The 25,442-nt window shown below is 38.3% G+C and overlaps 1 protein-coding gene across 1 annotated transcript in view; it reads right to left on the bottom strand.

Moving 5' to 3' along the window:
- BIRC6 (baculoviral IAP repeat containing 6) overlaps positions 1-25,442 on the bottom strand; it is a 169,147-nt gene that overhangs the window by 29,558 nt on the left and 114,147 nt on the right. The window contains exons 64-65 of the mRNA XM_034060268.1: positions 23,677-23,841; positions 21,711-21,879 (exon numbers count right to left, since the gene is read on the bottom strand). Of these exons, the coding sequence (XP_033916159.1) occupies positions 21,711-21,879; positions 23,677-23,841 (334 nt within the window). The remainder of the gene's footprint in view (positions 1-21,710; positions 21,880-23,676; positions 23,842-25,442) is intronic.

Raw genomic sequence — 25,442 nt, 5'->3', positions numbered from 1 at the left:
CAGCCCCATCCCTGTATTCTCCTATAGGCACCTGTTACTGCCCGCTATTAGTGACAGAGTAATGGGCTAACAACCTTGGTTTGTCTTGGCATTGTTATAATTTTAAGTGTCTTCTAGGAAAACTGGAAAAAAAAACAGTTTAACTGCAATATAAAAGCAAAACTCTGTTCAATTACAGAAGCAAATGCATTGCTCGGGTTATTTGGTCAGTCATCTGGAGTCAGTGTAGTAACGTGGCTCAAGGGAGCACACTGTGGCTCTTGACTATTTCTGGTTTGCTTAGTTTTAAAGAAGATTTGATTTTGAAGAATATTGTATTTGGTGAAGCATTTTCAGGAAACTTTATTTTATAAGTCAGATCAAACAATACGTAAACGTTTGTCATAAATGTATCCATAATTCCAGAAAAACAACCCCCTCTGCCAGGAAAAGCAAGAGGCATTATTTCATTAAGGCAGTGTGTACAGCTGAGTAGACACAGCTTCCTGTATTTTCAAAGGACGGGGAAAAAAGCCCCCACACAATCTAAAAGACACGCCAAGCTTTTAAAGCAGAAGTGACTACTAAATACAGTGGTTTTATTTAGTGGTACTAAATAATGTGGTTCCCAGTTTTGGGGATATTACACTCCAGGCCACACTCTAGTCTCTGTGAGAGAGATCACTCTCTTCCATTACATTTGCTCCAAATAGTCTTGAAAAGGTGGTCAGGTGATAAAGGAATGCTTCTTGGAGGCTACAGAGCCATCTAACATGGGAGGCAGGGAACACAGCATTAAGTAAGAAGTATTAATGAAAATTAAAAATGCAAAATTCTATATTCATTGGTTTTGTTAGTTCGTAAAAGTGGCCCAACAGGCATCAGTGTAGTAAGGATGTGGGCCAAATACTGAGAGAAGTCCATACTGCCCTGGGATCCAGCCCCACTGCAACTTCCAAGAATCCCTCCTCTGAAAGACAGCTGTTTTACCCAGCACCAGTTCTTTAAAACCAACAAAATATGAAGAAACACAATTAAAAGCATGAGGCTACAAACAAGTTCTGTCTGTATCAAATCTAGTAAACAAGTGTTAGGAAGCATCAATGTAAAGCTACAGGATTGCTCCACATTATCCAAGAAATACATAATAATATAAAGAAAGGCATAGATAAATGAAAGATATTAAAAAGATATGAAGATAGATACATATGTAAAGCATTCAGGGACAGCATGAGAATAAAGTTTTCTGCCTGGTTGGGTGATGAAAAAAGCCTTCACTATTAATACAACTCTTTACTATGGCATTCAGCTTGCAGCCCAGAAAGCCAACCATATCCTGGGCTGCATCAAAAGGAGCGTGACCAGCAGGTCAAAGGAGGTGATCCTGCCCCTCTACTCTGCTCTCGTGAGACCTCACTTGGAGTACTGTGTGCAGTTCTGGTGTCCTCAACATAAAAAGGACATGGAACTGTTGGAACAAGTCCAGAGGAGGGCCACGAGGATGATCAGGGGACTGGAGCACCTCCTGTATGAAGACAGGCTGAGAAAGTTGGGGCTGTTCAGCCTGGAGAAGAGAAGGCTGCATGGAGACCTCATAGCAGCCTTCCAGTATCTGAAGGGGGGCTATAAGGATGCTGGGGAGGGACTCTTCATTAGGGACTATAGTGATAGGACAAGGGGTAACGGGTTAAATCTTAAAAGGGGAGGTTTAGATTGGATATAAGGAAGAAATTCTTTACTGTAAGGGTGGTGAGGTACTGGAATGGGTTGCCCAGGGAGGTTGTGAATGCTGCATCCCTGGCAGTGTTCAAGGCCGGATTGGACGAAGGCTTGGGTGACATGGTTTAGTGTGAGGTGTCCCAGCCCATGGCAGGGGGGTTGGAACTAGATGATCTTAAGGTCCATTCCAACCCTAACTATTCTATGATTCTATAAAAAGGAGCAGTAATTTCTAATATTAAAGATAAGCTACAAATGTCAAATTGATCTTCCAGTTAGCCAAGAATGTAAGAAATATATTTTCTGTAGGAAACCAAAACAAAACAAGATTTACATATTCTGCAGACAAAATCTTCCTTGAAAAAGTAAAAATAAACCCAAACCACATCGGGTGCAGAGGTGTGGACACTCCACAGAGATGAAAGGTATCACTTCTCTAGAAACACAGAGCAGGATTTTTAAGGAAGTTAATCTGGCTTTCATCATCCCTGCACTGGAGGAGGGACCAGTGATTTCACTATTTTTGGCAGAGGAGTGGGCAAGGAGCCACTCTGAAAAGGTCCTTAGTCTGAGCATTACCCCTTCCAGCCCATAAAGCAGTCACTAGCATTTTAGAGTAAGATGGGAATTGAAAATGAGATGGAAACCTGCCAGTTCATTGCACATGCTGCAGAAATCGATGTGGAAATTCAAAATTAGATAATTAAGTTGTGGGGTGTTTTTAAACCATTACCTCAGCAGATGGAAAACGGCCAAGACTTGGATCTTCTAACTGTCAGCAGAGGATACCGACATTGTTACTGGAATGAAAGGACGTGCAGGTCCTGTGCTTTATGGCCAATTTTCCATGTGTCTGAGCACACCTACAAGATCATGTCCTCAGGGAAAAGAAAGGAGACCACTTCAGAATCTCATTCTACCTCAGATATCTATTTTGTTTGGGCAAGGTGAGAGAGCCCCTGTAGATACGCAAGAAAACCTTCATCACTTCAGTGTGCACTCTAGAGAAGAGTTGGTTGTTTAAATACCAAGATGGGCATTTGGTAAACACACAAAGTGAAGGCTGAGGAGAAGAATTCAAGCCTTCCTGAGTCAAAGTTAAATGAAAGGTAACCCCTTGCAATCCCTGCATATTACTAGTGCCTTAGAGTGCAAATAGTTATGTGGTAAATTTAACAGCCAGCTTAACTGCAAACCACATATAATGGGGAGAATTATCTCTATGGCCCAGCCTTGTGGAAGAGGAGAACGTGCACATTCTGTGCAACCTCATGCAAGTTCCTGCAACACTTACTGAAATGGATCATCCTCCATTATGTTATGGTATACCACTAAAGGCTAACTCAAAAGAAAATAATATTGTTTTCTTAATGCGCCATGCTTGAAGTAGTCCTCTGTAGAGGACAAAAATACATAAACAGTATTAAAAAAAAGCTAGAGTTTGTGTGTTGGAGTAATCTACCATAGATTAACTCCAAGACTAACACCTTCAGCCACAGAGTTCTGTTTCCTCTGACCTATACTCAATACTATAAATACCCTCAGACAATAATAAGAAAAGAAATACCATGAATGGGAAGTGTCTGCATAAGAATATGGGAAATATTAGGAAAGTTGCAATATTTCATTTAAAAAAACAGGAGAGAAAACAAGAACCCAGATGAAATAAAAGACAAGTGAAACTGTTATGGCCTGGAATAATGAAGACAGAGTACTTGACCAATCAAATGAGACTTTCAACTGGTGAGAGTGAAAGCTGGCTCTCACCTCAATGTTCCAGCAAGTTCTTCAAACGCAAGTTCAGCTGCACACCTCTGAGAAATCCCTTCCCTGAAAGTACAGTGAGCTCGCTCTTAGGAAAGGCAGTCAAAAAGTGTACAACTAACCATGGCAATCTGCTCTGTACAGGAACTGAAAGAAAGGGGTTGCTGATTTAGTCAACAAATTCTTAGCAGCTTATCGAATTGTGCTGCCACCAATCAACAAAGCCATTAATATGGGAGGAAAAAAAGAAAGAAAAGAAAGAAGATGCATTACTTTCATGACTCCTTTCAGGACCCTTGTGTGTAACCAATGCAGCATTTGTGCCCCACAAGCAGTTATTGTATCTTTAGCAACAAGTACCAGGAAGGCATGAGAGCTTCAAAAAAAACCAAAGTAAAGCAGCGGATTATACATTTTGTGACATCCCATGGAAGCCCAGGACATCTCCTGTGCTGTCACATTCTCCCCTGGATGGCACAGTCTCCTCTCAGAAAGGACTGAGGCTGTTGGTAATGAGAAGCATCATTTTTAAAATGAATTCTTAATACCTTCAGCACAGTCTGTGAATGTCTGTAGGATGTGGTGCTGCACAGCAATGTATTCCAGACACCCAGCACTCACATTCCGAACCACGATTTCCAAGTCTAAGCAAAACCACTTGAGATGTACTGACTAAAGTAAAATAAGAATGAATGCAGACCCTGTAACATATACTCTGTGAATTTTGAAAGACACAATGTGGTTTCTCTGATTTTAAACAGCCTGCTGAATGTCTTTACCAACTACCCTCAGAGGGAAAACCAGTCTAGACTCCCAGTCTTGTCCTACAAGCAGGGATACAGCTACCAGTGTTGGCTTCCCTTTAATGGAGGGAAGAAAGGAACTCCAAATGAAGCACTCATGGACCTTAACATGAGATAAATGGACCAGGAAAGCTTAAATGCTCCCTCCACCTTAAAAAAGGCAGAAGCATTACTGCCTTGTGCCCTGAATTGTCATGTTAGTGACCTCTTCTGTTTCATGAAATTTAAATTATACTGCTATGACAAGATGTGACAATCTACTGGCAGACAAACTCTCATGGAACTCTTAGAGCCAAACCCAAATGCTTTTGAAGCAAACAGCCCCTACCTTTTATTTTTCAAGTGAATAATTCAAAGTAAACATACAGAAACTAACTTCAGAAATGAGAAGAGCACCAGCTGCATCTCATGTACAATTTGTAGGCTTGTACACATCATTGTATCAACCATTGGCGTCTAACTGTATTTCTCTGAAAGCCTCTTAACATAGAAAATGCATTTGTGGGAGGGAGGAGGGCAAACAGGACTGTTTTCTTTTACACAAAACACATTACACAGTAGAGTGCAAGGCATCAAGGTCTGTCAAAAAAGTGTATCTCACATTGGTACCGGCAGTGTTGTCTAAGTTCCCAAAGGGAAACAGTAAAAACTTACAGGTCCTTGGCAGGCAGATTAAGATACATATGCACTCTGTTGCTCACTCTTTCAAGATAGTCGTGATATCCTGTAGCCAGAGAGACCCAGAAATTCACAGTTGTCTTCAAATGAGAAACAAACCTTAGTTACTTAGGTTTTCAGGATCGTGCTGTACAGCAACTTCAGTGGCTTAGTCATCATTTGGGAAAAACAAAACCCAAAAAACCAACTGTGATTTAAGGCTCATAAAAACAAACAGACCATAAAACCTCAGCCCACTCTTGCTTTTCTGAAAAGTACTCTGCATTATTTCGCCAACAGGACAAAGATTATGTGGGTGAGAAGAAGAAAGAACAAGGTGTGATATTCAAGATACCCTCTGAAATCTGGTCTTTACCCTTTCTATTTCTCACCTGATTTCTAGACTCTCTTTCCTACAAAACTCCCTTCCCCCTGGAAAACATAACATGCACTTTAATTCACTGATCAAGAGAGAGGGGCCAGAGGTTGCAAGCTTGTCTGAAGTATGCTGTGTACATTCAGCTGCAAAATCCACCACCAGCTGTATAAATCAATGATGAGTTCTCTGGTTAATGGATTTATGTTTAAAAGCCATATAAAACAACATGCAGTACAGAAACAGATAAAGATTGAAGCAGAAATTACAGCCTCTCAGTGATCTTTGCTAAATAAAGATTTGTCAAAAAAAACTTGTTTAGCTCTTTGAAGTAAACTTCAGTCTTTAAAGGACTAAGTGCTTTATCTGCAATCCAGTACCCAATTACAAGCCAAATCTAAGCTGCTTCATTCCTCCCAACAAGTAGGTTTTTAATTCTCAAAGATCTCAATGCCATGATGCTTCAATGCATACTTCATAATTACTCCCTATAAATTACAACAAATTTCTGCAACACAGTAGAGCTACAAGTACAAATTTACAATTTGTCCTTTCATAAATCTTTTATATTATTACCACTCAAATGGATAATTGGTTTTGACATTTAAAAAGAATGCTGTTATTAGAATTCTACTCCAACAGCACTAGCTACTAGGAAATAGACCACTACTTTAAATGTTTTGAAAACCTAATAAGCATGTATTAACTTTTTTCAATAGAAAATAATAGATTTCCTGAGATAACAACTTCATCCTCTCATTCCAACACTAAGATGACAAATCAGAGGAAAGAAGTGTGGCAAAATAATGTGCTGTGATGGTGGTATTTTGGTTGTTGTGGTTTTTTTATTTTGAAGATCAGTCATCTGAAGCCTTGCATGGACAAAATTTGTTCTTTCTCACAGGGTAAGGTGCTTTAAGGGCTTTAGACAAAGAAGAACTTGTATTAGTATTGTTGTTCTCCATGAACCACTATCCTGGTCTAGGATGAGAACTAGGTCTAGTTCTCACTACTCTGCTTCTGCAGGAAGGACCCAGCATTCACTTACACTCAAACCAAGGTCAAGAAACAGTCATGGGTACTCACTACCTTTGACCAAAAAACCTCTTGAGCTGCAGAGAACAGCACTGAATCATGACTGAAGCATTTTAAAAGTTACTAACTGCCTTTTAAAAGTGCAATATCCATACAAGATATTCTTTCTGACTCTAGTGAAGAAGAACAAAATGAAGATCGCTTGATGTCCCATGTGAGACTAGAGACTGAAGAAGAGAAAAAAGCCCATGCTTTTTTTCCATTATTCCTTTCTACCATATCCAGAAGGTCACCACACACAGCTGGGGCTGAAACCCTCACTTCTAACTCAGGAACATTCAGTCACCAACCTCTGAGTTGCTTTAACTCAGTAAGTGTGATTAAAATAGTTCCCTCAAAACAAGTGTGCGACATTGTCCTTGACACCCTCCAAACGCAGACTGGTTCCGTTTTTCCTGAACTATTACTCAACTGTCAAACTTACCACTTTTCCTGACAAAATACCAGAGTGCATTCTGACCCTATTCACATACAATAAAGCAGTGGTTGGGCTTCACTGGTGCTAAGAGAAGCTGGTGTTGAAAGGGCTGTGGCAGAGGAGCCAGTACTACTCCATGACCATTTAATTGATTTCTTAACACAGAACTATTTTAAAGCAGGTGTACGTGACTGAAACAAGTAAATTTCTGGTAAGTGAAGACTGACAGATGGGAACAAACCAAGCAACTTCTGCAGTTAGTTATGAGAGAATTCTGATTTTTTTGCCAAGGATATTCTGAATCAGTAACCAAGTTACAAGATCAAGAAAAAACCTCAGACAATACCAAGAGGCACTGAAGTTCCTCAGTCAGAAGGAAAACAAGATGTAGACACATAGTTGAAGTCTCAAAATAATCATGTCAATACTGAAATGAAACACATGAAAGAGGTGTGAATAAGAACAGAAAGAAATCTGTAAGTAACTTGTGTTGCTACAGATGATCAGAGTTCTTCCTCTTTTTTTCAACAGAGGAGTAAAAAAGTTCTTTGAAACCTAGCTCAAACTGGCCATGCCCACCACTGCTGACTCAAGGGCATCAACACATCAATCGGTGTCATAAAAAATAGGCTAACAGCTCTCACAAAGGACACAGTAGCTCTGTCTAGTTCTCAGGAGACAGAGGAAAAAAATGAAAACCCCAAAACACAAAACCTGAAGGAAACAGGAAGGAGTGGGGATATCCACTTCACACTTATGCCAGGCAAACCAGTTCACCCTAGTGTGCACATACTATTGCATCTCCCAACAAACAGAGCTTTGTTCACTATTCTGCAATTTAACTGAAAAAGTGTGAGATCTCATAAAAGGAAGTCTGTGGAGGTTGTCAGAGAAAACTACAACACAGCACCTACAGGATGCACATGCTACAACATTTCAAGTAGTTTCCTGTGTCTTGGGGAAATGCAAAGCAACTATATGGGAAAACCATCTTCATGGACAACCAATGTTACGAATGATCGTTTGGATTTCATTATGGCATTTTAACCTAAACAGATTTTAAGTCTAGACAGCTCTTTACATTTTTTCTTCCATTTTCTCCTTCAATTCTCCTTTATACATCATTGATTTATATCCTTCTTATATTCCTTTACATTCTGCTTTAATTTGTGTTCTTCTTCAGAGCATCTGCTCTCTATAAGGCTAAACAATATCTGACACAGAACATGTTATCTGCATGAAAAAAAATAAATACAGCATATAGAATAATCTTAAACTGCATGAAAAATTAAACAAATCTGTGAAAATTCATGGGGAAAATAAAAATTTATGCTATGGTTAAGAATACATGTTCCTTTCATAAATGTGATGTTATGGGCATTCCACATTACTCACAGTAGTAGCATACAGAAGGATAATGATCACCTAAGGATCAAGGCTTTAAATCATTGAATTATACCACTGAGTTTTTACAAGACAGCCTGGCAACTTCCTCTTGGAGTATGAACACCTTTAAAATATGACACACATTTGTATTGGTTAAGGTCTATTCCTGTGCAATACAAATGCTCAAACACCACAGGTAATGAACAGGATGACCTCTAATTAACAGAATTTGTTCTGCTTTTCTAATCAACCTATATTACTGTTTAATGAGAAGTATCCCCGCCCATGGCAGGGGGGTTGGAACTTAAGGTCCTTTCCAACCCTAACTGTTCTATGATTCTACTTCACTTGTGAGAAATCTTGTGAAGTTTTCTCTTCATACTGGAAATGTACTGTTCACTATAAGGAATTCATTTGTAAATACCACCTTCCAGCTAACATGGATGAATTCTTCAAGTTTCCTGTAACTGAGGAATGTTAAGCCTGACAACCTTTCCTTATTTCTTCCTAAACAGCAACTCTTTGCCAGCACTGACAACTGTCCTATCCCTCTTATTGTGCTAGAGATTTATTTTTGGCTGGGTCTGCTTTCCAAGTCAGCTCACGGCATGTGCCTGCACACATGCACACCAATACAGCAGAAGGATGGGAAGGGAGAAAAGCCCCCAGTCAAGGGCCATAGCAAACACTGGATCTGAATCATGGGGTGCAGGAGGTGTTGCTCCCCCTGGACTGCATGCAGAGGGAACCCAGAGATTTCTTTCCCTAGGTTCACCGTAGCCACTGAAGCACCAGCTACATCACAACAGCAGACCAATACCAGACACCAACCACAGCAATAACCAGGCCAAGAAAATACTCTGAATCTTTTGCTGGTCTCTGTGGATACATCTTATTTAGCTGTCTATTTGCAGTGGAGCTGCTGAATTTACTTTACTGACACTATTTACACTTGATAATATTGCAAGAAATTCTTCTGCTGGCTTTGACTCTTTATATGGCTATCCTGCCGAGGTGACAGATTCCTTCCCTCCAAATGCATCATTAATCATTAAAGATGCACTTTGCACAATTTCACAGAGGAAACTGTTTGATTTTTCACATTTGAGGGTTAAAATTGTACAATGGCTTGAAAATTTGGTTATTGTGACATGCTCTTCGCCATGTGAATGGCTCAAAATACACTGGTGAAAGTCTCACCATCTTTGTATCTCTGAATTGATCTAAATGAATACAGAACTACACTCAAGATACAGATGCAGAAAACAATTCCAGGAACAACTGAAGCTCCAGCAGCCTTTTCAGAATAAGAGAAGAGCTTAAAATGAAGTACCACACAGACATATTAGAATATATTTTAAGGAAGTAATGCTAGAAAGATTTAACCTAATTACTTAATTCTTATCGAGTCAAACAATGCTACTGAGGCAACACTACTTTCAGGATAAAGAGCAAATCATGTCTAAGCACCATGCAACTCATGGTATTTCAGACATGGTATTTACATTCAAACAACATACATACAAAATACACAGTTTTGTCCATTATTGAATAACTAACAAAAGTACTGCGATACTTCAGAAAAAATGAGAAATGAAGTGTAATGTGTAAGTAAATTAATTTTAAAATGGAAGTACTTTAAGCAATGATTTTACCTTCTTTTGCTTTCTCACAAAAAGATTATTGAGAACTGAATTTCACACAATGCCTTGTAATTTCTAAAATATGCTCTTCTGGAAAGTGATCAAGGTTTCTAGTTCCATTCCTGCTGTTTCAATTCAGTGCAATGAATTATGTTTTGATTTTTCATATGCATGAGCTTTTTGTACTTTTCAATTCTGAATTGCTTGATAGTTTAAGTATTTTTAAAACCATAATTTTTCCAATGTATATAAAATGTGGCTGCCTTTATATCAAGAAGCTGTGCTGTACCAATGAAAACACACAGCACTGGGAGCCTTCCTAGCTTAAAGTGACTGAATAAAAAAAATCTGGAACACAGCTACTTGCAGGGGTTATTAAAATTGTGGCTTTTTATCTGAAGAGACTGGGAAGAAGAGCAGACTTCACAGAGCACCTCTCACCCCCCCCTTTTCCAATAGGGCAGGCAAAATATACCTCTCTGATTTACCTAGAAAAAACAGTGTTTTTCTTCCTATGAAATCACGAAAGGAATATTTTCCTGCAAGTCTGTGTTTTCCCTAATTATGCACTAAACTACATTCTTTGGGTGGGGAATAAAAAGGAAAAGTGTTAGAAGTACCATTTCCCATAGAAACAATTGCCTGTCAAACAAAGCATAAAGAGACAAAAGGCAGAAACACTGTTTCAGCTTGAATGACTTAATGTCACCATTTGTCATGCAGCACTTCTTCAGCAAACCCCGAAGTACAGTTAACTCTACTCCTCCTTACACTGCACACTTTCTCCTGCGTTGGTACTACAGGATTAAAATGTGCGGGGCCTGACAATGAAACAGCAGAGCCATCGCACATTGTTATGCAACTCACTGTCTGCAAGGGTGGCTCGTAGCTCCTTCTTTATTCAGCAAGTGCCAACTGCATGTTTAATCAATGTCACAGCTCACCACAGTGTGCAACTAAAGCCACTGTCATTCCTCTCTTCAGATTTGCCTGGCTAAGTTATGCAATGCTCCGAAGAATACCTTGGAATTCTTTCCGGAGGCTCTGAATGCAGGTGTGTGGCAGCATTCACACAACTGCCAGTAAAGCAGACTCCTTTTCATCCTTTTTCAGGCTGGACTAAAATTACATAGTGTGACTGCATGTAGTTCGCTGCATTTGGAATTACAGCGTGTCAACGTGAGAAAGCCTCTTCAGACGGCTGCCACAGAGTAAATCAAAGGCTGGCTTTTTCTGAAGTCTTAATAAATAACTAAGTACAACTGAATAAACCCAGCAGCTGTTTGGGGGTTTTTTGTGGGTTTTTTTTCTCCCCAAGACAAAACCGAACAGCATGCATCAAACTGCTCTGCATCATCTAAGGAAAAAAAAAATCCTCAGTTTTAGTGAGAATTAGTCAACAGTGAGGATCATTACCAGAAAGGGGTTCACTGTTTTTCGACTAGACTTGCTTTAGTGGATTACCAAGAGAGAAGGCCACTCATTTGGAAGATTCTATAACATTATTATCCTCACCGATAAACTTCTTCATCAAGGAATCGTTCATGCTCCTATCTGGTCTGTCTGAGTGAGGAGAGCAGCCTCTTCATGAAGATAAAAGCCTGGTTTGCCACTGAATCAACGAGTAAGAAGCATGTCTGATGACATTTTATTCCTGATGCAATGTAGGGTAAGAAACATCTTTGGTTCTTTTACCTTTCTGTGAGATATTCTCTGAGCTGATGATTTTAAATTAGACTCATAGCAGAAATACATTTATCTCTAATGATTACAGATGCTTGCCAGGAGAGAAAAATGTTATTATAGTATAAAATGTGATTGCAAATCTTCAGTAAACTGCGGGTTATCTGAACTAGGAGAAATCCCAATCAAATTCCGGTTTAAGGCTAGACCTTTCTGATCAATAGGGCTAAACCAGCATAGCAGATTACATATAAGATCAACATCTCAGCCACTCAGCCAATGAACATAATTTTACAGGAAAGACATTTTTACAGGAAATTTGACTGTAAATTAAGAGTACAAGAGAGCAATTAACAGAGATGACCTGTAAACCTCACTTTTGCAACAAAAAAGGTAATAAATCATACATGCATCTGTAAAGATCTGAAGTCTTCTTATACTGCATAGAATTTTACTACTATAAAAGTACTGCTGTCCTTTGGCATACTGCAATAATAAGCATATATAATCACAACAACAGCAACCTTTATATTTGAAGAGACAGACATTTTCTGTTAAATGTTTACTGTTGCATGGATGTGCAAAAGCTGATTAATTAAATAAAAGGACAAGATCTCAGCTGCAACTGCCTACTTAGGGCTCACTGGTCAAAAAAGACTATGATACTGTGTTAAGGAGGCTATTTTCCATGTCCAAAACCAGCAGACATGAATATTTGCAATTGGTTTTGTACTGTGATAGTTAAATATTTAACAGCTGAAAATTCACATAATCTCCCCAGGCATTTCAGGGTCTCTGACAATGCTCACATACCTGCTTTCGTCAATTCCCTGGTTTATAAAGAAAAACATGAGCTGGCTAAAGACAAATTCTGTATTTCTTTCATAGTAAAGCATATTAATTGGGTTTGAAGCATCAAGCTGGTTTTCACTCCTATCAGATCTACAGAACAATTAATTTTAACATGGACACACACATACAAAAATAAAAGATGAACACAACTCAATAAATGGAGCATCAGGAAATACTGCGTATAGAAGTACAGAATTGCTTTTAAAAAGACCAAGCTCACAGGTTTGTCAGATCAGATATATCATTTGCTTTCTTTCTTCTAGCTAGCTGCCAGAATACTGGTGAAGGTATTTGCAGGAAAAATGGGGACCTCTGCCATCACAACGCTGGAAGATGTAAAAAGGCAAGAAGAGAAAGAGGAAAAAGAAGAATCTATTTTAGCCCTGCTTGGGATTATTGGAACTGTGCTCAATTTATTTGTTATTGTTTTTGTGTATATCTACACCACACTTTGATGACATTTTTGAACATCAATTGCACAGCACACTGTGCAAAGACCAGTGATGGTAAGAATGATTACTATATTGAAAACAAAAACCCACCACTGTCTGAAAAGATTATCAGAAAACATTCCAGAGCAAAGTGTGTGGCTAAGGGAGCTGCTTCAGTGACTGCTACACGCATCTGCGAGCCCAGCTAGGGTGCTCAATTACGTAAATGAAGGCAGATGATATTCAACTTCTCATTGATAACAGATGAAATCCAATAACAGAAACAGAGATGGCACTGTTTCATTGTCAGCAAACAAGCAAGAAATGTAAGCACTGAAATCAATGATAACATAGAAAGATGAATTAAATATATAAGTACATATAAGCAAGCCCATGATGCTTTCTATGGTTTTGTGCAACATGTCTCTTCATAGCTGAGACCAGAAAATGGACAAAAGAGTTTTCTTTTTAGTCACTATAATTTAGGCTTATAATTTGCACTGATATATAAGTGTGGAAAAAGAACACTCTTACAACAAAAATTGTAATACTACAAATAAAATTTTAACTATTGACTATATTCCATAGCATTTTTATTAGTCTTGTGGAAAGCTGAGGAAGGTTAGATTTCCTTGCCTTTCCCGAATCTGTATTTGAAGTCATCATGCTATACTGACAATGTGCTTTTCCAATTAAAAATCCTTTAAAGTGGTGTGAAAAAATAAACAATAATTTCAGTAATTCTTTTAAGAAATATTACTGATTACAATGGCACACCAATACATATTCTCCATATGAAAAAAAATCATAAATGATATTTTTTATATTGTCATTTTTAGAATGTGTTTAACATAAGTAAAAAAAATTTCATGTTTTCATCCCAATGCTAATGTTCAAGTGAAATAAAACATATCACACAAGGATTCATTGTGTTGCATGGAGAACAGGTTTAATCATCTCTGCCCAGAAGGGTGTACTCTCTGTTTCTGGACCAAGTTCTGAAGAGATTTTTCCCTTTTTGTACCATTTATGACTGAGGCCCAGAATTGCAGCTCTTATGCATGTTCCATCTATTGAAACTGATGAAACTGTTTCTACCTTTTAAATTACATCTATATATGTCTTTGAATTGAATCCAAACTGCAGTCTGAGATCATAGAAGACTTTTGTATACATTAATAGATCTTGCATATATCTTCTAAAAGAAAAGCTACTTTTGGGAGCTTAGGATTAAAACCACAGTAAAAATAAAAAAAATCAACACACACACACAGAGCAAAAATGAAATAAAAAAAACAAACCAAAAAGGAAACACTGACTCTATTAAATACCCTTCTTAGTATTACATGTGCCACAGAGGAACAATGGAGGAGCTGCATTTCTGAAAAATCAGTTCAGCTCCTTCTCCTAGACTGCAAAGCTACATCCAGGCCTTCCATAAATTGATAAAGCAGAGCAATACATCCCTTGTATAGGTGATAACTTATTACTGTATACAACCTCATTACTGCTAAACCAACTGAGCCTTTGGAAGTCACTCTGAAACAAGCACATGCATAAAATAAGATCAGGGAGGCTGAACAAAATGAATTTGGCAACAGTATTTCCATCAGCTGTAGAAACTACTCTGTAATACTGATTTAAGGATGAATGAGGTAGATGATGGTATATTCTGGGTCTGCACTCTGAACCAACACTGGCTCAACCAGAAGAACTGATAAATAGAGCTGAGGGTGCACTGGAAGGAAGCATGTGCAGACAAGAAAATTTATTCACTATCCATGGTCTACAGCAAGTCTCTGGTATTCTATACTTATTTTCAGTACATGAACCACCAAAGCATTCTAAGCTACATTCTACAGGAATTATGCAGGTTATTCATCTTTATTTAAGACTACAGAATAGAGTCAATACATTATTAAATACTTCAATGTACTTCATATCGACATACTTATGGATATTATTGCATTAATCTCGTAATACAAGGATATTTGAGATGGATCTTAAAATGAGAGGTTACAAGAACCTGAAAACTGAACAGAAATCTGAAATTCAGGTAGAAATTACTGCTGTTGTGATCCTGAAGTTATTTAAAACTTGTCAATTCTGTGAAATAAATAAACAGTTTTATTTCATGTCATTTCAACGCATAACTCTCTTCTCAACATTGTGAATCAACTAGTACATCAGCACTGGAGTGAGACACTGCACCTTTTTTTGCAAACACTTCAACTGTAAAACAGATAAAAAGCAAACCCAAAGTTTTAGCCAAATGTGGCAAAGGTTCAGAATCATTCCTTCTTCTTATGAATGAGTTCATTAACATTAATGAAAACCAGTGGAATTTTTAATTTCAGTAAGTATATACTGTCTATCTAAACTGTCACTGCACTTTTAATTTCACATACAGTAATAGGCTTTGACCCTTTGAAGGAAGTCAAAGGGTAACAGTATCGTTAGAGACTGCCCTGGCATACGAGCTATATTTTGTTTTAAAACAAAAGTCTAATGTCCTCCCTTAACAGGTAATACTTGTCCTCTATTACACCCATGCAGACCTAAGTCTTACCTTAGTTAAATGAGCTCAATATACAGCTCTGGTGTTTGAACATTTAACCCAATATAAGCATAAGAATCTCAACAACATAGAATCATAGAATAGTTAAGGCTGGAAAGGGCCTGAAGATCATATAGCTCCAACCTTCCTGCCATCATCAAGGATGCCTCACACTAGATGATGCTACCCAAGACATAAATTATCATAACAGCAACTACTTATTAGACACAGTAAAAAGTCAGTAGTCTATGGAAAAGCAGAATTTCATGATGATTCAACCTTTTCACCACAGCAGTACCTGTACACCTTCAGCAATGAATAAAGATGTAGTACACTTTTAGCTGAATGAGCTCAGTGTACCACCTTCAGATAGCCATAAGGGAACACAAACTTTCTAAAGTACTCAGCCTACTCAGTCCAGTAGAATTGGACTACTTTGCATACAGTAGAACAACACCATATAATGCCTTCAAAGTAAGTATGATTAGCAGAAAAGAAATTCCATACTTCAATAGGCAATCCAGTGTAGTTTAAGCTGTGAGATAAGGAGGCAAGGCCTGAAAAGTATGACTACAATGGACTAACAAAGTTATATCAAAAGAGGCAAAAAAAAATTTCAGTATGTTCACCTTCAACAATTTGTCCATAGAACTTACTAAACGAAGATCACAATGAGGTACTGGACAGCAGGATAAAGCAGGATAAGCAGCAAAACTGTTAATGAATCCACAAGTCCAGGGTGTGATAGTACGTGGTAAACTATGAAAGGTTCATTAAAAGCAAATATTGGACTCTTACAAAGTGGAACATGCTGGTCTGCACAGACAATCCTTTTAGTAAAACTCTCACATAGAAATGCGTCATCTCTTCTCAGCAGTCAAACCCAAGGAAGAATGAGCTAACCTAACAACACGAGCTAACCTAACGACACGAGCTATGCTGACAGCATCACATGGAAACTTTATCCACCAAAGAAGGAAGGGTGTCTAAAAGAGAGGAGTATGCAATAAAAGCCCAGCTAAAATCACAGTATTGCCTGCTTTTTGTAGGCCTAGGTATTCAAGCACAGAGAATCCTGCAACTTGCAATGCAGTCTGTCTTCCAAGGAACAGGTGGTATAAACCCTCTTGCACTCTTCAGCTTTGAACAAGATTAAGTCATCTCAGGGTTTCCTAGATACTGGTTTATGGACAAACTAGTACAAGTATATTTTTAAGCATGAACATTCTACCTAATATTGTGGTATCACTGATAAATCCCAACTTCATTGGGCTTTTTATTGTCCAAGCCCATAACAAAATAGACGGTCCCTGTCCTAGAAGTCACTTGATTTTCCTTCTGTTTCATGATTCCCTTGCACTGCCGTCTCTCTGTAAACCTCATTAACTACTCTGCCTTCTCCTTTCCCACTTGTAAATACTAGCTTTTATTAGTCTTCATAAATCTAGGCCCATCAGTCAAGTAGCTCTTACTTATGAAAAAAACTGAGACCTTCAAGATAGCCATGTACTCAACTTAGATTCTGACGGTCACACATTTGCTGGGAACCTCTTGTTGCACACTGTAATTTTATTGTTGTGCATTTTGTTCAAGGAGAGAAGTGTTCACATTTATAAGAGTTCTACAGCACTAACTCTTTCAAATGAAATATCCTACATAAAATACAAAAGAGAAAAGTTTTCACACGACAGCTTTTGGTGCCAAGTGTGCGTAACTGTATGGTAACAAATACATGCCAGATGTTCCACAATATAGAAGAATGACATCAATTTTATAAATGTAAACATGAATTAAGTCCTTAGGAATAAACACAAGTGTAGTAATAATAATAATAAAAAAGAATCTCACCATGTTCCAGATAAACTTTTTTCATTTGTAAAATGAAAGGCCATAAAAACCACAGTAATGCCATAACAATATACAAAACAAACATAGGAAAAAATGATCAAGAAACAGGACAAAGCAGCTATTGCTCCTTGTGACTAGAGCTATCTTGCATAATAAGCAAAGTCCTGCATAGACAGCTAAACCTAAAAAAAGCAATTACAGAAGTTAATGGAAGTGGTCAGTTCACAATTTTCAAGGACTCCACAATCACCTTGCTCTGATGCAGATGAAGCTGCAGAATGTGTCAGAGCAATCTCGTTTGTAATGATCTGCTTCAAGGTGAGGAGGTTTCTAAAAGATTAAACGTTATGTGAGGACTCCTTACATGATCATTATACCTTTTACGTAGAAAAATCTAGATAGCAATCTAGTCCATGTACATTTTGGGTAAATTACACAGGGATGGTGAAACATACTTAAACAAAAAAAAGCTAGAGAAATTTTTAACTGTGACATGGGCCAGTTACATAAAATGATACTGGAACTGTTCATGAATTTTGCCAAGCCAACTTTGCAAGCAGGATGTATCACACCTGTACCTGAGCATCTATACACAAAATATAAAATTCTCATCAATACCAAAATGCTTACTATCTCGTGTCACCACAGTGGCACCAGCCACTTGTTTGCAACAAACACAGCCTATCTGCAGCTGCACTGTACATATTTCTTTTAGAGAAAAATTCTCCCACATTATTTTATGCATATGCCAGAAACATATATGTGCGTGTGTGTGTGTGAAGATCACTGTTACTGCAACTACTGACAGCAAAACCTAAAATCTAGTTGGCTACCTCCAAAGCATAAGGGTAGCCTTTAACTGGTCCCACTGGCACCCATTCATAGCATAGAATCATAGAATAGTTAGGGTTGGAATGGACCTTAAGATCATTTGGTTCCAATCCCCCTGCCACTGTCAGGGACACCTCACACTAAACCATATCACCCAAGGCTTCATCCAACCTGGTCTTGAACACTGCCAGGGATGCAGCATTCACAACCTCCCTGGGCAACCCATTCCAGTGCATCACCACCCTAACAGGAAAGAATTTCTTCCTTATATCCAGTCTAAACTTCCCCTGTTTAAGTTCTAACCTGTTACCCCTTGTCCTGTCACTACAGTACCCTCCCCAGCATCCCTGTAGGCCCCCTTCAGATACTGGAAGACTGCTATGAGGTCTCCGCGCAGCCTTCTCTTCTCCAGGCTGAACAGCCCCAACTTTCTCAGCCTGTCTTCATATGGGAGGTGCTCCAGTCCCCTGATCATCCTCGTGGCCCTACTCTGGACTTGTTCCAACAGTTCCATGTCCTTTTTATGTTGAGGACACCAGAACTGCACAAAATACTCCAAGTGAGGTCTCACGAGAGCAGAGTAGAGGGTCAGGATCACCTCCTTTGACCTGCTGGTCACGCTCCTTTTCATGCAACCCAGAATACGGTTGATTCAGGTCTGAGAAAGTTACAGAGTTGTCGAAAACTGCTATTTATCGGCCGCGCTGTGCCCAGCACAGCTTGTTCCTGCTGGGGTGCCAGAATCCAGGAACACTCTATTAGCATTCCTTATGCAGTGTCCTAATTCCACAGTCCAGCATGTTACAGGAAGAATATAGTTATGCTTTTTCCCCAAGAAAGTACCTTTTGGCAGTAGAGGGTACACTGGTCTCAAAATTAGAATACCATGTATGCAAGTGTTACTACTAATCCTGTTCCCCTTCCTACATCCCCCATGTAAGCATTCAGCCCTGTTGAAGAAGAGATATTCAAGATAGAGAAGCCTGAAATTAGATCAGGTTTAACAGAAAAGACTCAAATCTGTTCACCTGCTTCAACAATTTGTATATTTCAACCATAAACAGATTAAGTGAATTTTTCAATCTTATGATCACTATACCAGAGCTGAACAGAGCTCCAGAGCTTCTCAACCTGTGTCTCTTGGGACAGCCAGCATCTGTTAGCTATGTTTCTGGATACTCTGCTAGTGGCACTGAAAGCCCCAGCATCACCTGCAGCTCACACTCAGTAACATGAAAATTATTCATCTGCTTTTGAACGAAACAGTAATTACTGTATTGGAATTATGCATGGCCATCGCTAAGACAAACTGCTTTCAGGGACTCCGTTCAAACTCAATGCATCTGAATCAAACATTCATGAAAAGGAGGTATTCTTTCCATGAGTCATCCTCCCTCTCACACTGATAGCCTTTGAAAATGTAATAATTTTCAAAGGCAAGCTTGACTGATATGAGCCTGCAAAGTTATTATTGTAGTTTTTCAATCCAGAAGAACATTGTTAATTATAGCTGTATGTATTGACTTCTGAACAAATACATCAGAAAACATCCAAGACTATTGCTGGGATCAAACAAAGAAAAACCATCTTCAGATTTTACAGCTCTGAATTCCAATAGAAATGACCTCATGCTTTGTGAATTTGTAAGGGGAAAAAACTTTTTACTGAAAAGCAAGGTTTTGCTTTGCTTTAAGGTAGTTTAGCTGTTACACTAAGAGCTACACATCCATTTACGAATAAGCAGGAAGCGTCTCCCTTGTTTACTCTTTATTAATTGTCAATTCACAAGTGCAACATTTCAACATCTCCTGCCAACCACAAATAACAGTAATACGGCACTGGAAAACATACCTAAACCAAACATTTGCCACTGAAAATTTGCCTTTTCTTTGTACTTTGGCAAAACAAATGGTCTCTGAAAGCCAAACTAGTCTGGACTTGTCGCTACCAGCCACATATCTCACCTCTTCTATCAGTATCTGACTGTTCTTTCCCGGCTAAAGGTGACTTATACAGACACTTTTTTTCTACCAAAAACAGCAAAAAGCAATTTCAACAGCCGTGATTCATCTGTAGACAGAACCAACAGCTTCATCCTTCAGATAATAAAGCATTTTTTTGCCAGGTCTTTCAACGACTTTTCCTTCTTTACCTCAACAATGAAGAATTTATGAGTAACTGTTCAAAAGATTACTTCCCTGGTTTACAAATTTTCATTTCTGATAATGAGCCTGGTCTATAAGCTCATACAACAGCTACATATTTAATTTTCCTCACTGTAATATATGCAAAGTAGAAGCAAGAAATTAATTGCAGAATTAGGGAAAGGTGTCATACTGCAGACCAGCAAATGAAACCTCTTCTTATTTTTATTTTTACTATAAGGCCCCAGCAGGGGGACTACTTCAATTCCATCATACAAGACTACTTCATACAAGACTACTTCCATCATACAGGACTACTTCAATTCCATCATACAAGATTATGTAATGCACTAGTTACTACAGATTAAGAGAGCTACATGCTTACTTTAGTCCTGTGTAGCTTTGTAAATATTCAAGAAATGGGTGATTTCTGTTCTACCTTGGATATAAAGTATACTGTGTAATTCAAATAGAAGCTACAAGAATTTCACATCATCAAACCTTACAAATGACATCCAAATTTGAGAACTGCAATAATGTAATAAGGCATTTTACCAGCTACTCCAAAAATAGGGCAGGCAAAATAAGGTTCAAAACCAAATTATTCAGATTTGGAGCAACTCCTTCTGCTACTTAAGGATTAAATCAATCTTTACAAACTAAACAACTGACCAAAATCCAACCTAAGGCTCAGGCAGTGTTCAAAAACTTCTGGCTGACAGTTATCTGAAGAAAAAATGCTTATCAATAATCTTCCTACTAAAGCCTGCCGCGTAGTGAGACTGACCACAAATCACACACCCAATCTGCTGGTTTTGCCATGAGTTCCACATGGGCATTTGCTTAACTCATACTGTTTGATGCTATCGTGTACACTGAAATAGTTTCCACACTAAGGTGCAACATACTGGATGAAAACTATCAGAACATCTTTGTTTTAAGATTATGAGTAGAACTGTGATCACAACTCATTTGTTTCCCCTTTAAAAAAGCACCAAACAAACCAACAATTTAATTGTTCCCAGCTATTTGAAATACTTTGCAGCTTTGATAAAAGGCTTATTTATGTATTTCCTAATCAAGGAAGAAGGAGCTTTGATCCAAATAAAAGAGAATTCCCCTAATACTACAACTTCAGTCATATACTTACTCATGTTTCTTACAGAATTATAATTTTTCTTCACAATAAGATTCATGGTCTTGTATAAAGTACTCTCCACGTATCTTCTGTAGAATAATTAAAATGTAAACTTTTCAGATGGAAATACCATCTTCCTGTTCGTTTCAGCCATTTAAGAATTTTATTTTAAAAGACATTAAAACAATACAGTTTAAACTTTCACAACAAATGAGTGTTTCAACAAACACTATCATTTCGTTTGCCAAGACTCAAGTGAATGTTCCATGAGTACAATTCTAAATTGGCAAGTATTCCAAAAGAGCCAGAACTACCTACTGTTCATATAACAGCTTATTTGACAGAATTAAGCTAACTCTGATTAGAAGGAAACAGTGGCACACTACCTGAATCGTTGCGGAGGTACGATGACATGGCTGGGATGAGGCAAGACTGACTGAGTAGCTCTAGGAGAACGGATGGAAGAGCAGTGCTGTTTTGTCCTCTCCCCTCATGGCTAGTTTGGGTGTCTCCATTTGATGTACTCCCTGCAGGGTTTATGTAACTGGCAAGAACCTGAAATACACAGACGTATTTCATCAAAACTTGCCTAATTTAGGCAAAACAACTTCCTTCCCTTAAGGAAGACGCCACAATACTTTAGCAGCTATTTTGCCAATTCAGTACTGGTATTTAGTTCAGCAGTCCCAGAGATGTCTCAGAAGAACTTCTATACAGTTATTAGATCATGATTCCAAATTTTGCTAATGATAAAATTAAATAAATATTATAATTCTGAATTAACTTAGAAGTTCAAGTAATATGCTGGAGTTACTCAAAGCAGGAGTTTGCAGGCTCACACTGCGACATGCAGCTGACGAGTCCCATTCACTTTAGAACACCAACTAGCAACAAAAGATGTGTGTTTTTTACTTTTACAGCAAATGTTTCAAAAACCTTTGTAACTTCCTTTTGGATGGGACTTAAGGGTTTACAGAGAAAATGACAAGTTATGGTGAGCATGACAGTTATCTGGAACAAAAACTTGTGAGCATGGCTCTTGCTTAAGTGAACAAAGAGCAACCTTCCCCACAGTGAAGGCAGGAGTCACCTCACACTGCACACCCGCTCTTCCCTTCACAGGTCCTAATCATGTGCTGTACAGCCTAATGTACTTCCATGGGACTGATTTGTGCAGTTTTACTTTAAAACCAAGTAGGTTTGAAAGGCTGTATTATTTGAGATCTCAGGGGCTCTATTTGCCTTTTCAGCCTTTTCTCCTTTATTTCACTCCCTTTTTTGCTTTGACCTCATTAACATGGTATTTTTCTGCAGCATCTTACCAGCACCTCCATACAACAGAACTTCTCTAAACCTTTCTAGAAAAGAGACCTTTGGCATAATACAAAACACTGCCCAGAAGCTCTGTTGAGAGCTACTTCAGGTGATTTTCCACTTCCTTGCTTAGGAAGGTTGTTTCAGATTTTATTTGATTTACTTTTGCAAGAGACATGATACTTGTGCCTCGTAATCTACAGTGACTGAGATAACTGATTACATCAAAATGGTAACTTCATCAGTCAGGTCATGGCATTTTCAAAATTTCATCTCCTTTGTGCTCTGCCCCTGCAGTGAGTGTAGCTCATGCATCTGAGGTGACAGTTCTGTGAATGAAATTCTTCATGACTAGATAGAATCTCATTTTCCCTACACTGACCTAAGATAACAGGGGTTGGTTTCATTTCACAGTGGACTGAAAATCCTAATTATGCAGTATTTTCTTCTCCTTAGCATGAGGCATTTGGAAGGCAGACTTTTAATAGTGATTTGCTATTGTCATTTAATTGACGTACTCATGATTTCATAGTATGCCTGAGTGAGGTCTTCTTATACTGATATAACACCTTCATTAGCACCAGTAACAACCACAGTTATTTCCTTGAAGCACAGCAAAAATATGCAAGAAATGAACAGGTAAGATTAGTTGTCATAAAGTCCAAAATGCCTGTTCCCACATTCTCCTCCTTTAATGGACAGTTTTTACTTTTGATTGAATACAGCAACATTGACAGAGGTATGTGACAGCTCCAGGGAAACACAATGGAATGCTTCTTGATTCACTGTCTATTCAGAACTGTCACCCGGGTTTACCCACGCTGGTCTTTTTTATGCAGCAGCCTAGTGATGTTTGAAAACAGCCCCTACTCAAAACATTATCATTTTTCATGTACACAGGTGGTTGGCTGTACAATATTTTTTGCTCAAAATATCATAGTTACTCTGCTATATGACTTAAAAAAAATACAAGCTCCATTTTTACTGTGCAGTTCTAATTTTTCAAGTGCTTATCATTGAAGTTTTGTTATTACACACCTGTAGAAGGCAGGTCACATGCTCTTCTTCTAACCTTTGCTTAGTCAAAGCTTGCTCAACATCCCATCCTGAAGCTGTGGAGCCTGTTCCAAAGCCTGTACCCTTGGCCCAGTACAACTGCTGTTCTTCTGTTGATGCAGTGTTGTGTGTGCTTGACACCTGTGGCTAAGTTAAGAAAAGTCACAATAATTTAATGTTTTTCATCTTATGAACACTGTCTTTAGAAAACCTTTGTTATGCAAAAGAATGTAATCCCAGCTTACTAACAACATGAAGATATAATCAGGATTCAGTGAAATTCAATGCTTTAGATAGGAAAGACTTTGCTACATATATGGAGTTCCAGTACAGATCAGCCCTAAATTGTTGTCAGTGGTTCAATTTGACCAGAACTGTAAGCCCATTTTTGTTTTCTTTTAAGGTACTACTACTGCTTAAATGATGAAAGGTATCAGAATGCTACTTAATATCAAGGTAAACATCACAGCTCTGTAATTATTACTGTTTAGCATGTAGTCAAGTTTAATAACATATTCAGAACGAAGGGGATGGGAGTAGAAATGTTATCAAAAGCACAAAAATGAAATGTTGAGATGCTCAAGTGTGTTGATTTTGAACAAATGTCCCAAAATAGCAAGAGGTTTAAGTTACATGTACAGCACTGAAACACCAAATATCTCCTCTCCAGGTAAGCAGCCGGGGGGGAATATCTTGTCCTTAAAATCATCTGAGAGAATGCGTTCTTCCAAAGGTGCTTGTTCAGGTTTTTCCTGTGGTCTGCTGCACTGCATTTTACTAACATAATTCCAATATAATATTGTTTGGCTGTTATGAATATTTAAGTATTTATGTTAATTTTTAAATTTTACCACATATTTGGTGAAAAGGATTCAACAAAAAAAATCTGATCTGCACTTTTTAATCAATGCTCTCCTAGTTACATATTCAGCACCCTAAACAAGCGGCTTCATTTTTGGGAGCATTGAGCACTTACTACTTTCTTTACTGGGCAACAATTAGCCTTACTGGAAATGATGCATGTGAATAGATGCCCAGCTTTAATTTGTAATACTTGATTTACAGCTCTGAAGTTTCATTTTCTGTTCTTCTTCAATAAACTTAGTTAAAGGTTTTATTTGAAGGAAAAGAAATGACATATGAAATTACCACAACAGTAAATAAAGCTACCACCTATGAAGTACCATACTGAGAGCAGTCTGGAATCACCATCTGATTTTTACAGTGGGAATGTAATGCACCTCCATGATGAAACAGCTGTGTGGTTATTCTCATGTAGATATTGCTCACTACATCACTCATGAACATGTTATGCCTTTAAAACTCAAGAGGACTGTCATAAGCACTGACTTTAAGCACTTAAGGGAAAGCCTAGCCCCAGAAATGTAAGCCTCAGTGCAGGCCTGATGGATCTCTAGTTTCAACTTACCATCTATCACCTGACAGATGCAAATTACGAGAAAGCAAGCTGTATAAGAGGTCATGGTAGAACTGAAGCAGAGATAAAAATTAATGATTGCACTTTCCCTCCAAAAGCACAAAACTTTTAAGGCGTTAATGTGCCAGTAGCCTGATACTCTGCTTCTGATGGGGTATCTCAACATCCCCTTCAATGTGATTAGTCATTAAAGTGAATTACTCTGAGGCACAGCTTCATCTCTTCCTTGCTCAGCCCCTTAGTATCAGCTGATAAAATACAGACAGTCCTATACTTTGCAGCCACAAAGAACTTTTTTGTGCAAGCCTCT

The sequence above is a fragment of the Melopsittacus undulatus genome, chromosome 3 (genome assembly GCF_012275295.1).
Source record: "Melopsittacus undulatus isolate bMelUnd1 chromosome 3, bMelUnd1.mat.Z, whole genome shotgun sequence".
NCBI lineage: Eukaryota > Metazoa > Chordata > Aves > Psittaciformes > Psittaculidae > Melopsittacus > Melopsittacus undulatus.
The sequence above is the reverse complement of the archived record's forward strand: the minus strand, read 5'-3'. Positions and strand labels throughout refer to the sequence as shown.